Genomic DNA, 12,878 nt, shown 5'->3' with positions numbered 1-12,878 from the left:
ATGAATAAGGAAATACTTCTGTAAAGAGGCTTAAATTCGTTAATTTGTGTATTTTTTCATGAAACTTGGTTCATTAAAGGTAAAAATTCTCAAAGTAAATTTTAAAACCTGGAACACTGCTCTACAGATAAGCTTTTCTAGAGGAAAAAATTCTTGGTTTGCTAACAAACAATCTAAGATTACAGAAAGATGTTTTTGTTTTGTTATGAGTGCGAAAACAGAAAAACTACTCTGATGCTCTACTTCTGAGCCAGAGAGACCTGTGGTGATGAGGTCTATTACAAAGTTCATATGACACGCATCCTGCATACTGCTAGGATCAGCAATGTCGATAGCGTCATGTTTGTAAATAGAATGAGAGATGCTCAGTAAAGAAATAGAAAAAGTTTTTTTTGTCTTGTCACAAGCGTGGGACAAAGAAAAATTCTGAGTCCTCAAAATCAAAAATTTCCCTTAAATGTCCAGCAACTTTGCCTCAAGGAAACTTTTACTATTTTACTTTTTATTTTTTGGGATCAATATTCATCACTTCCACAGAACATTCAGCCTTTTAAATACCACTCATGATAACCCATAATTCCCCTAACTGACAGTATACTATCAAATACTACTGTCTGTTGACATCAAACTACAATATTACATCTCACAAGATACTGCCATATAACAAGTTTTTCTCCTCACACTCGGTTGGTTCAAGTCTTTCTATTATTCCTTGTTATTTTTTTGGCTTCATAGCCTTTCGTTTCATCCTAGCATATGGTCCAATTGCTGGGTCAGTGATGAAATCAAAAAGTACTTTTGTCCAGGAGTGATGTTGTGGCAATTGTCATAGTACTCTGGTGCAATCTCGTTCACCAAGGGTAGTCTGGAACCAGGAATACTTGAAAATCGTGATGCTCATTGTGATAACCAACGTTGAAGGTGACCATATTCAAGGGCCATAGTATGAGAAGGTTTCAAAACCCTTGGCAAACATGTAGTGCTCTGAGATAAAATGCCCAGCCACTGGGTGAAGCCCCATACCTAACAGTGAACTTGCAATCATGTACAAAGTGCCTTTCCTCCCCAGTAATGCACTATCACTGCATCAACACCAAACTGGAGAATAATGTTGAAGATTTCCAAAGCCAAAGGATTCTTTGGGTTAACAAACATTGGGCGGAATGAGTAGAAGAATGGTTGAAATACCACCCAGAAAAATTTGGTTTAATGTGTTAAAAAACAAACGGGCTTCAAATTCTGTGGGCAGGTCCACATCCAGCTCTTCATCACCTTGGTATCTGTGGTGCTCCAAATGATACTTCTTGAAGGAGATGGCACATGGTACTCCATAGGAAAGTTTACTATCAGTGAGAAGATTCGGTTGTGGATTGGTCGTGCATGGCCAAATGCCAGTTGTGGGAGATCTCGTGTATGGCTAGGAGTAATGCATGTGTTGATGACGCCACCAACAAAATATGCAGCCAAAAAGATGACAGGCCAGGAGAAATCTTTCAGCACATATGTCAATGTGAACTGGATCACAATTAACAGCAATACTTGGTACTTGAAGTTTGGATCATAGCCCATCAACTTCTGATTTTGGGGTACTTAGCTGATAAGAGAACAGAAAATATTTTACTAGTGAACAAAAACTATAGTGCTGATCACAAACAAAAGTTGATATCAAGAGAAATAAAATGGTAACTTTAGAATCTGTCACAGAGAAAAGAAAACACTTGCAACTTGAAGGTTGATGAAAAAATATACATTGATCGTAGAAATAGGTGACATCAACAGAGAAATGAAATGGTAACTCTAGTCATTATTAAGAACTCTGTAAAACTGGAGGTAGTGGGAAAATACAAGCAATTTTTTCTCATGGTCTCATAGACCATGCACTAGATCTCTGGTAAGACATTCCTCATCAGTTGAAAGACCTAAATACAAACTCTTTCACCAAAAAAAAAAAGAAATTATTTGTAGTCAGAACATGATTCCTTGAATAAAAAGTCTAGTGCCTGTATTACCAAATAATATCACATTTCCTATATTAGTCTGGTTTCTTTCACTCTTCTGCTTTAAAATAAAAACTTTGAATAGGTAAGAAGTGGTTGGAAACCTTTCGCTTCCTCTAGCTCTTGGGTTTCCAGTAAAGATTTTACTTTGCTTGTTAAAGATTTGCCTGTAAATGCTAAATAATTCTCTTTTACTTCATATTAATATCTCCTCTTGTGAGCATGAAAAGATTCGTTATTCTTTGTTATTGTTGTCACAAGAAGTGACTGAGAAAGAGAAGGAGTGGTTTTGCTTTTGTTTGCATACATTTAGCGTATATGTGTAAATTTCTATTTTGATTGTTATATAACTTATTTGATGAACTGTTTTTACTGTATCCTGTTTCGTCATTCAAGAGAGTACATGTGGATATAAATGTTACTTTTGTTCAATCGAATCTTGATAGCTGTTCAAACTTTTTCCAAGCAAAACGGAAAATGATCAGGCCCGACGGATGATATTATTTCGCCCTTTGTACATCAGACAACTCAGCTTGACACTGAATAAATAATTCATTTTGTACTACTACAGCTTGGAATATCAGACTAAGGCCATAAGAAACGAAGCAATCCAAAATAATAAGTTCGATCTTGAGATTGAACAAGGTTCATTTAGTTCAGATTGGATACTGTATGTTCGAAATAATTCACAAATTTAAGTTTTTCAGTGGGAAATCACATTACTTTTTACACGAGGTTAGTTCAATCTCATTGCATAACATAGTCCTTTAGGTGTACCGATTGAAATAAGAAATGCTCTTCCATGTGGGTTCTCTAGTATAAATTTTCAGAGAGAAGAATTGATACAGTCGTGGAAAATTCGATGACTAAATACTCGTATTTCATACCGAATCAATACTAAATCAAGAGTGGCCATGAGTCCCGATGCCTGCGGCTACAGATCCCGATGCACGGAACCGGCATTTCTCTCTCGTTTATTTACAAAGAAGGGTGAGAATTTTTATTTCAGATGAATTCCCTTCGGGAGAAAACCATTTAATCAAAACAATAAAAGAGTCAACTTGAAAATGGTTTACCAGAGTGAACTTGTACTGGCAATTCTTTCCGCGTGAAAATATAAATTTTCATCGTCTGCCAAAGCAAACAAGCGCAAAATCTGAGAGCGTTCGAGTCCTTCCCTTTAACGATAAAAAAGAAAACGAGCTCGATGCTTGCATTTCTTACCTAAAATTTCCTTCCTTCTTGAAGCATGTGGTTCGGCTGTGTAAGACCATTCGAAAGTCAGTCCTCGATACATGTCCCCCCATTTTGATGTCACCGTAAAAGTCCAGTGTGGACGGCAGCGCCTCGATGCACTTCAGCGGTTGATTAAGATGCAACGAGACAGCTGTAAGATTGTTAAGACGCAACGGGGGGTGTGGCGACGAAATTGCGTAAGTTTGAAGCTGTCACAACTAAAAGCGCTAACCTTATAGGTAAATCTTGTCTTCCAGCTTAGTTTCAAAAATCTTTAAGATGTCAATGGTACAAAATGTACAGCAATCGCGCAGATCTTTGTCCTTTAATTCTTCTTGATAGGACTGTCGATTCGTCATCGCTTTCGTGACAAAAGCGTCACCCTATCTGGGTAGCCAATCAATCGGAGGTTGTTGCGTAAGATCCAAAATATCAGCTACTGTCAAAGTGAGTGATAAGTCAAGTTAGCGAATAACTGAGAAAATTAATCGCGCAAGATCTCGGTAAGTTCCTTGATTAAACATCCACTAAACAAGTTACTGCGTGAAAACTAATGAAAATACATAATTTTTCAAGCTACAAGTGCAAAAAACTGACCTACAGATTGCGAATCCATGTGCATCAATTGATTTGAATTAATTATTTGTCGCCTGATCGTATGACAGTAGTGAATTCAGCCTCGCATTCATAGTAGGGAGGTATGGGGGAAGGTGTTATGCAACTTCTCCAGGCTCGATTTCGTAAGATTTTGACATTTTTAACAAAGTTAAAAGATTTAGACAAAAACCTGTAGCGCATGCATAAACTCTCAACATCCGGCTGCCGTCCGCTTCGGCGCGCACATAGTCATAGACATTTCTGAGAACCAACTACATGTTAGGGATATTAAAGGTGTCAAAGGCGAGCGTGATCCGTAAATTTAAGAACTAGTTTAAAGTTTGATTTGCCTCCTTAAATATACGCGACCCGAAAGTTTTTTGTTACATTTCGTGAAAACTCAAGATTTCCCTGAAACCTCGAAAGGTTAAAAAAAGTGCCAGCCCAGAAAGATGAGCGAACCTTTCGTAATAGTAACGCCATTCAAATCCAGTCACGCAAGAGATTAAAGGTGAATTTATTGTCACCTCGTCAAGTTTCCATTTTCGATTAAGGTTTTTTCCGAGCAACGTCCAGTTAAGTATAAATTGTATTACATCCCTATTAGGTCGTATCTCCATTTTATAGCAAAACGACCCTCAAGATGACTTGTTAGAGCAAGAGCCGGGAAGTCTGGGTATTAGTTTGAATGAGGGTGACTTGCGAAGACTGGTGACTTTTAAGATGGCCACCTTGGTTGTACGACGGATTTTAAACAGATCTCTTTCCTTCGGTCCTCCTACAGGCCGTATTACAGCTAAGTTACGCTTCCTCAGTGACCAAGTAGCCACATGGACAACAGAAAAATTCGATGAAGTCGTAAAGAAGGACAAAGTGGTGGTTTTTATGAAAGGAGTTCCTGAGCAACCAATGTGTGGTTTTAGCAATGCTGTTGTTCAGATTCTTCGGATGCATGGTGTCGAAGGTTATGGAGCTTATAACGTACTAGAAGACGAGGAACTGAGGCAGGGAGTGAAAGAATATTCGAGCTGGCCGACAGTTCCTCAAGTCTACATTGGAGGAGAATTTATCGGTGGATGCGATATTGTGTTACAGTTGCATCAACAAGGTGAATTGATCGAGGAACTGCAGAAAGTTGGAATAAGATCTTTGTTACTGGACAAAGCCGAAGAGGATAAAAAGGACACTTAAGCTTGAGAAACTTGTACAATACGATTCGGCGCTGGCCTAACATTGCTTCAAACAATCTTTAACATCCACCATAACCATGGATGACGTAATAGTTCTCAGACAGTTGAACTAAGTCCAGGGCGACTTGCACAAAACTGAGTTTGATAACAGGAAAAAAAAGAATAAATTACATCCAGGTTCGATGTCATCTTTGTTTGCTTTGGTCCTGAACACTTAATGTCAAAACTGAACTTAGCTATATGACTTAAGGTGGTAAGTTTACTGAAGAAACTATGATGCTGTTCTAGTGGACAATATTATGAGTGAAATTACTTTGGTTTTATTGAGTGAGTTGATAATATTAATTGGCCACTTAAAAATTTATTTCTGTAAGATAATACAGCAGTGTGCTTAATTGTAGCCAATATTACAGAAACATCTCAAATCACCGGTACAATTGTAACAGGCCACAGCCTCTTATGAGCTTTGTACACAAGTCTAAGTTGCACCCTTAATGCATCATGCTACATGCCATTTGTACAGTCTGTTAAACACTGAGCAAGTAAAGATATCTTGCTGAAGATTTCTTGTCCTATTGGATTGCAAAATCAATCATCCATTGTGTCATGTGCAAAGAATGTTATGATCCTTTTAAGGCCCCATTTATATGATCTTGGGTAACTGTAACAACCCCCCCCCCCCACTGAGTTATGCTAGGCAAGCTAACCTTTCAATTATTTCTTTACACAATTCAGTCCACCACTCACATGAGGTTGTCAACTTATCTCAGGTCAGTGGTCAACTAGAGGAGGGGAGAAAGGGGGGAGAGTTGTCTCACTTTGGCAAGTAGGCTAGCCCTGGCAGGCAGGACAACTTTTTCTCATGACATGAGACATGACAACTTAATTTGAAGATGTGTGCACACACCATAACCAGGTTGTTTATGGCTGTTAATTCCCTGTCTTCCACCATTTTGTCAGAGATGTAACCTGGCTGAAGGAGGGTCAGCAGAAGTCAAATTTCCTATAAACGCTCTGTAAAGTTGACTGAAGGGGTTTGGGTTGCGGTTAGGTTAGAATTACAAGAAAATGGACACTGATGAAAACCAAGGTCCTCAAATTCTTTATGAGCAACCTGGGTTTCAGTCTACTGCTGATGTCAAAACTACTACACATTGAAAATAAATCAACTGAGACACATTTTGTTATGAAACTGCTCTCTATTCATTTAAAGACTCATTAGTAGCCAAACTTTTCATTCAAATGTGTTTTTCCATCCCCTGTCTGACCTGAGAACCAAAACAAAAAGATCATTAATAGCCTGGTCACTTATTATTTCCTATTATTGGTGTTGATCTTTACCCTTTCACTCCCAAGATCTCATTAACAATTCTCCTTACTGTCTGCCATACAATTCTGATGATGATAGTTTGGAGTATTTGGTATTGGATCACTAATAATCCCCTTAATGATATTTTTCTTCATTCCAGTCACTTGTCTTCTTGATTTTGTATCAATAATGTAAAGGGAGATTCTGTTTTGACAACTCTTAAGAATTTAAGGGTTAAATCACCAATCTTGTCCAAATAATCCTCCAGTGCCACCCCAGTCAACTAAGACAACTTCTGACCATGACAAACACCAATTAATTTTTATTTTGTTACCAGGAAATTCCCATTCATTGACAAGATACATTTTCCTCTGCCATTCCAGTTGTTGGGTAAGCTTCTAGTTTGATCTCAACATAGTTTTTGAGCCTTGCAGAAACTATTCTAATCAAAAACTCAGCCTTTGTATAAATGTGGTAAGCTTCTAAAGAGACTGTGATGCTGAGTCAGTGCAGGTGGCACAGGATAATTTGGATTTATCAACTGAGTTGATATTGTAAATTTACCACCTCTGTAGTTGAGTTTCAGGCATTAGCCCTTTATTAAAGCGACTTCATCAGCTTGACTTGTGGCCATGTCTAAGTAGGTCTCCCTTAATCAGAGAACATCACTGAACAGATGGCATGAAAGGTGGTTTATGTACCTTGGTGTTTTTTTTTTTTTTATTTGATCATTTAGACCATACCACCTTTCAACTTCCTTAGTTTGCACCTCACAAACATTTTCTTGTCCTTTGGAGGAACACTTCCGTAAGTTATAAGAACTGTACAACCAGTCACTTTCAACAGTCAACAAGTGGACAAACCTTCAGGAGGCATCCATGCAGTAAATGAAGGGTCACTATCAGCCTGCCACTGTGTGGGCACACCATATGACCGTTTCTTCATCTTTCTTCTCTTTTTTGGAATATCTTCATTCTAGGGAAAAAAGCAAAGAAAAATGAAGTGGTCAAAGTAACTGCTACAACTTAAGATTTCAGTTACCCATTTTGAATAGAAGAGATTTGTAGACCATTTTACTTTCTGTTAAGTAGCATTTTCCTAATTATCATCACATAATTTTATACCATCATACTTCCCACTTGACGTTGACAATTAATGTACATACAATACATATTTTAGGGGAAATATTCACAGCTTACATTTTCTTCTGTTCTGTTCTTATCATCTTCCTGCATGTCCATCGCTACATCTGAATTGACTCTTTTCCTTCCTAGTTCACTCTCCCCATCTTCTTCTTGCTCAAACTTTTCTGTTTCTTCTATGTCTACAGTCTTGTCACTGTCTGATGGCACTACAACATCCTTCTTTTTTTTATTTTTTTTCCTTTCACCCAAAGCAGGCAAAACAGGAACAGCAAATTCTTTCTGTTCTGTAGGATGTGATTGACTGTTGTCCCTGAGTACCTTTTCATGTAAATGTTCCTTATCAGCTGACCTTTTGGTTTGTTTTTCTTCTTCTGGCATAGCTGAGAATGTGTGTCTAGAATCTGTGTTTATATCTGCTGTCTTACTTGATGAAGAGTCAGTGGGTTTACTTTCGGATTCTGTGCTAAACTTTTTGAGATCAGTATCAAGTGCTTGCCTGAAAAGCAAAACAATTGTCAGAAATAGCTAATGAAGGTGTTAATACAAGTATCAGCTTGTAGCAACTTGCCTTGGAGTAATTGACATTTTTTCAGTGATTTTTAATTAACCTCAAAACAAAACAAAAAAAAATACCCAAATAATACTAGGTGGACCAAATTTAGAAACACAGCAATTTAGGTCTAATTGCATACTCTATTTTAAAATTAAGTTATTTTGACACAGCTCATGGTAAATACACAGATATGAGGGTGGAATATTCTCGCAAATTGTTTAAAATAAGATTTCACATTTGCCATTGAAAATTCCTCTTACTCTGCAACTGGTGGAAGATTAGCTGGCTTGGCAATATTAACAAGTTTGACCAGTCTTTGTCTCTCCTAGAAAATAATGGAGATATTATGCATTTACATATCTTCTCATCATGACCTTCCTCATACCTTTACCACTTAACATTACATGCATAAAAGGCAATTTTACTGATTGAGTGTTGTGAACCAAAACTAGTGGAAAGTAGTAACAAAAATCTTGAAGGGACACATTGAGAGGCCAAAGGGAAAGACATGTTCTTGGCTTTGTGTGAAAATTATTTCAAGATCAAACACAAAGCAACATAAAAGTAAAACCAATGTAGTCTCAAATCACACAGTTACTCATGGTAAATTTAAAGTTATTACTAAATTCACCTTTTTCAGGTCAAATATTTTTCTTCTGATCTGAGTCCTTGTTGTCTTGTCTAGTGATGTTCCAAGCGAGCTCATGAAATCATCCAAAGAGTCAGCATCTCCAGACATTGAACCATTTCTTCCTAAAAAACATGAAGTAGTCAAACCAAATGAGATGTCAATTAATAAAAACTGCACTGGAAATTAGGGTGAAAATGCTCACTGACAAATTCTAGTCCTCTTTGAAAACCACGTGTAGAATTTGCAAGTACAAAGGGCTAGTAAAATATAGCAGCCAACAACTGCAAAATGGAATTTCTCCGAACATCTATCTTAACCATTAAATCCACTTTACAAAAAACTTACCCCCTGCATCTTGCTTTAATCGACTCTCACAATCTGAAATTTCATCATCCAACATCTGAAGCTTTGAAGTCTTGCTCAGAACAATAACAACACAAAGTTAAGAATTTGTTATATACAGACAGTCTCATAATTTTATATGACCCTAACACCTTTCCTAGCTCACCAAAGAGTCCTTTGCAGCTTAGCTGGTAAGGGGGGGGGGGGGGGGGGAATTCTGCTGCAATATTGGGATAGGGGTCTTAAGCTTGAGAACTTTTAGTAAACCCAGAGCAATTTAATGCGTTCAGTAAAGACAACAGGGAACAGGGAAATATGGGCATGATTCCAACTGTCACAATGCAATAATTTAATGTAAACATTGATCTGATTTGTAAAGTGTTTAAATATTTTACCAAAGATTCATAAGTTTCTGTGGTGGACTGATCTTTACCGGCACGCTTCATTCTTTGTATTCTTTTCTTCTCAACTATAAGATCAAAGAGTCAAAGTTATTAACAATTAAACCCCCAAGATCTGATTGTTAATTCTCTGCTCAGGCTGCTTCACGTTTCCTTGTAAATTAACAATTTATGTTTTGTTCAACACAGATATTTATCAGCAACAAATAACAACTGACCTGATCCAGTTCTATCCAAGAAATTGTCTTCATCACTGTCATAAAAATCATTTTCTTCCCAATTTTTCTCTTTGTGTTTCCTACTCTCTACATGGGAAACAACAAAACTAGAATTAACACATTTAATAGAATCCATCTCCAACTTGAAATTGACTTAAGAGAGATAAATGAAACATATAATTTCTTATGATTATTAAAATCAACCATCAATTTATCTGACTGATCCAAATATAAAGTGGTCCACTACCGTGAGAGGACTGTCTCAGGAGGCCAGCAGCATCCAGCATTCGACATGCCTCCTTTGCACACTCCAATACTGCTTCCTTCTTCCTTCCTGTGATAGCAGCCTCGGCATAAAGAGGATCACCACTTGGCCCATCTATTGGCAATCTATAAAAAATGTAACATGGTCAATCTTCATTTTCTCCACACTCTTCTATATACATTTACTTTTGTGTTGACAAGGAGAATTTGTTTATCAAACAGATGTAAGGAGAAACAATGCTGGTCACCATTAGGGTTTAAAGGGTTATGTTATTAATAAAATATCATATCAAAATTATTATAGTCATTATTTGAAATGTGATTACCGTAGTTTTAATGATATCATGAGAGTTAATAAATATAATAATAATTCATACTATTGGTTATAACTATAATAGTAATAACTTTGTTTATAGGTCATGGTATTAAATCACCAACCAAAGAAAATACAACATAAATTTTGTATTTTTGTATAACATTTAAACCAATACCCCAAATTCTACAAGACATAAATCATAGCAATGGAGTAGGACTCAAAACTATAGAGCAGCAAATCTTCTTGAGATGAAAAGTGGACAATTTGAACCCAGGACCTCCAGTTTTCAAATCCAGCCTTCTTACCATAAAGGCCATGTCATTTCAAAATTTCACTTACTTTACTCTGCAGTGAAAAACTTTTGCATGACCTGGACCTTTCTCTTCCACATCATACTCTAACTCCAGCCCTGACAACCATAACAATAAAATATTACAGCACAATTAATCAGAGTCACTGAACATAGAACAAAGAAAAAATAAACAACATAAATGGGACACTACTGACACAAAAAACTTCATGAAGAACCACAATCATAATTAATGTTAAAAACCTTCTCTTTCAAAGAATCCTCTCAAAGTCTTCTTAGGATCTTTGAAATGATGCTCCTCAGTCTTCTCAGTTTCACCAAAATCAGGTGGATATGCAGGCTCTTCAACTGCATCTTCCCCTAAGGAATTAAATAAAAGGATATGATCATTGCAAGGGACCACTTATGTCACAAGTAATAAGTGCTATATATTTATTTTTGAAAAGGGAAACCATTTAATTTTGCTGGACGGCTCAAAATTTATAATTATACTTAATATGCTATGAACAACTCATAATTCTCAGATACAAGTGAAAGCAAAGCAAGCTATATCATACTTGATGCAATTTTCAAAAACGAGAAAATCTTACCCCTTTTATAACATCAATAGTGCTAATGTAACAGTTAAAAAACTCAGTGGGCCAGTTATTTGAAGAAAAAAATTAGCAAATGGCCAAAATAAGACTTCTCTTCTCTTTGAATGCAGAATAAATTTTTACTCAATATAAATTATTACCCATTCCCCAATCAATTCCTGTATCTTCTTCATTTTGTTTTCCTCCCTCTCTTTCTTTCTTCCATTCTTCATATTCCTCTTCTGTCATAACTCTGCCTACTTCACTGCTCCTGACTTCTGTTTGTTTTTCTGTTTGTATAGCAGCATTTGAATCAGATTCTTCACCATCTTCAGGGCCCTGCAGACAAAAGCAAAATAACACAGTATTATGGAGGGAAGTACACTCAATGATTTGAAATGGGTGCTTACTAGAGACTAGGTGCTAAGCTTTTTTTACCCACAGGGTGGGCACTTACTCAAAGTGGGCTCTTATTTGAGGTGGGCACTTATTCAAGGTTGGGTGCTTGATGCAATAAGTATAGGTAACAACATGATTTTGAGCGCAATTTGGTGTTAATAAGCACAAGTCAAATTTTCAAAGACAACAAAATTGTACAAGCCCTAGTCTTTGGAAAATTTATAAGTGCTTATTTACACCAAATTGCACGAGAAATCATGTTGTAATTTGCACTCATGTTACAACTTTACACTCGTGTTACATGAAAATACACTCGTTTTCAACCAATCAGAAGCGCGTAATCTTTTTAATGTACATTCGTAATACGGTATGTGTGTGTGCTTTCATCAATACACGCATCTTTACACAATAATCCACATAATGAATGGATCGAATCAATCAAAGACAAACCACTATAATAATTAGATTTTTTTCTGCACCATTTCAGATTCGAGCTTACCTGGAGAATAAATAATCTGGAGCTTCCCCCAAACTTAATCACATATCCTACACGCAGTCTATAGTAACGTTTAGATTCAAGTCTTGACTTGTTGACGAATGTTCCGTGCGTGCTACCAAGGTCATAGAGGTAAAAACCCTTCTCGCTGTTTGAGGTATCGCTCGTCTTGTACTGAATCACCGCGTGGTATCTAGAAACCGAAGGATGTTCTAAGCTAACATCACAACTAGGAAGCCTTCCAAACACATGAAAAGGTTTACTAGTGAGATCAACATTTGTTATTATGCATCCATTCTTCAAAACTTCCAAGTTGTAGAATTCGTCTGGGATACCACTCCAGGATGGTTCCTTGTAGGGCAATTCTGGCACCGATTCCTTCTTTTCTTTTGATAAAGGTTTTGATTTTGATTCTTCCTTTACAATTTTTGCCTGGTCTAGAGGTTTTGTCGGAAGATTAGGTGGAGGCATATCATAATTCTCGCTGTCGTTTTCGGTCGCCGTCTCCTCAACGTTCGCCATTTTAGAAATCAGAGGTACATGTTGTGTAAGGTGAATGGAATGTATACCAACGCAAATTATTTGTTCCAGTTTCTCCTCGTTCTGTCATCCTCGCGCGCACCTTTAGGAACTGGATAACAGTTTGTCTCTACACATCACTTATCTTACAAGGAGGAAAATATGAAAGGGAACCCCATGATTTATTTGTGATTTGAAATCGTTTTACAAAAGTGTCCTAATTTTTTTTTTCTTTCCAATTTTATGCAACCCATTACTGACAGGCAGGACCATCTGAAATTCTTAAATCAATTCAGGTATCTACTGTATAAACAGACACTACAATATTTACAGGTATGTTCACCCCATCCTGTTTCCCATTATTATTACAATGGCTCTCA

General features: G+C 36.9%; 3 protein-coding genes across 3 annotated transcripts; 1 reads left to right on the top strand and 2 right to left on the bottom strand.

Moving 5' to 3' along the window:
- Nucleotides 1-274: 274 nt before the first annotated feature.
- On the bottom strand, nucleotides 275-3,524 carry LOC131781404 (sphingolipid delta(4)-desaturase DES1-like). The gene is given in 12 exon segments (XM_059098051.2): nucleotides 275-825; nucleotides 828-884; nucleotides 887-934; nucleotides 937-1,062; nucleotides 1,065-1,221; nucleotides 1,223-1,332; nucleotides 1,335-1,394; nucleotides 1,397-1,433; nucleotides 1,435-1,574; nucleotides 1,577-1,594; nucleotides 3,222-3,276; nucleotides 3,278-3,524. Coding segments are annotated over 12 exon segments (945 nt in total). The 5' UTR covers nucleotides 3,305-3,524; the 3' UTR covers nucleotides 275-715.
- Nucleotides 3,525-3,660: 136 nt separating this feature from the next.
- Nucleotides 3,661-5,583, top strand: LOC131781405 (glutaredoxin-related protein 5, mitochondrial-like). The gene is made up of 2 exons (XM_066169407.1): nucleotides 3,661-3,736; nucleotides 4,438-5,583. The coding sequence occupies exon 2, from the start codon at nucleotides 4,554-4,556 to the stop codon at nucleotides 5,019-5,021; it is 468 nt and encodes a 155-aa protein (XP_066025504.1). The 5' UTR covers nucleotides 3,661-3,736; nucleotides 4,438-4,553; the 3' UTR covers nucleotides 5,022-5,583.
- Nucleotides 5,318-12,493, bottom strand: LOC131781408 (kanadaptin). Its single transcript, XM_066169406.1, has 13 exons — nucleotides 11,983-12,493; nucleotides 11,246-11,423; nucleotides 10,753-10,869; nucleotides 10,539-10,608; nucleotides 9,867-10,009; nucleotides 9,620-9,706; nucleotides 9,396-9,469; nucleotides 9,004-9,073; nucleotides 8,659-8,780; nucleotides 8,288-8,352; nucleotides 7,529-7,970; nucleotides 7,193-7,304; nucleotides 5,318-6,288 (listed from the first exon to the last, which is right to left on the bottom strand). Exons 1-13 carry the CDS (start codon nucleotides 12,448-12,450, stop codon nucleotides 6,239-6,241), a joined length of 1,998 nt encoding a protein of 665 aa, XP_066025503.1. The 5' UTR covers nucleotides 12,451-12,493; the 3' UTR covers nucleotides 5,318-6,238.
- Between the last annotated feature and the right edge of the window lie 385 nt (nucleotides 12,494-12,878).

The sequence above is a fragment of the Pocillopora verrucosa genome, chromosome 7 (genome assembly GCF_036669915.1).
Source record: "Pocillopora verrucosa isolate sample1 chromosome 7, ASM3666991v2, whole genome shotgun sequence".
In the NCBI taxonomy this organism is placed as follows: Eukaryota; Metazoa; Cnidaria; class Anthozoa; order Scleractinia; family Pocilloporidae; genus Pocillopora; species Pocillopora verrucosa.
This window is presented reverse-complemented; position numbering and strand designations above follow the sequence as displayed.

What these genes read in the sequence shown, in the direction of transcription:
- LOC131781405 (XM_066169407.1), top strand. Translation starts at nt 4,554, where the DNA reads ATGGCCACCTTGGTTGTACGACGGATTTTAAACAGATCTCTTTCCTTC.
- LOC131781408 (XM_066169406.1), bottom strand. Translation starts at nt 12,450, where the DNA reads ATGCCTCCACCTAATCTTCCGACAAAACCTCTAGACCAGGCAAAAATT. An exon ending in CTTGGATAGAACTGGATCAG is followed by an intron (nt 9,470 to 9,619) that starts GTCAGTTGTTAT and finishes TTGATCTTATAG; the next exon opens with TTGAGAAGAAAAGAATACAA. An exon ending in ATTAAAGCAAGATGCAGGGG is followed by an intron (nt 8,781 to 9,003) that starts GTAAGTTTTTTG and finishes CATGTTTTTTAG; the next exon opens with GAAGAAATGGTTCAATGTCT.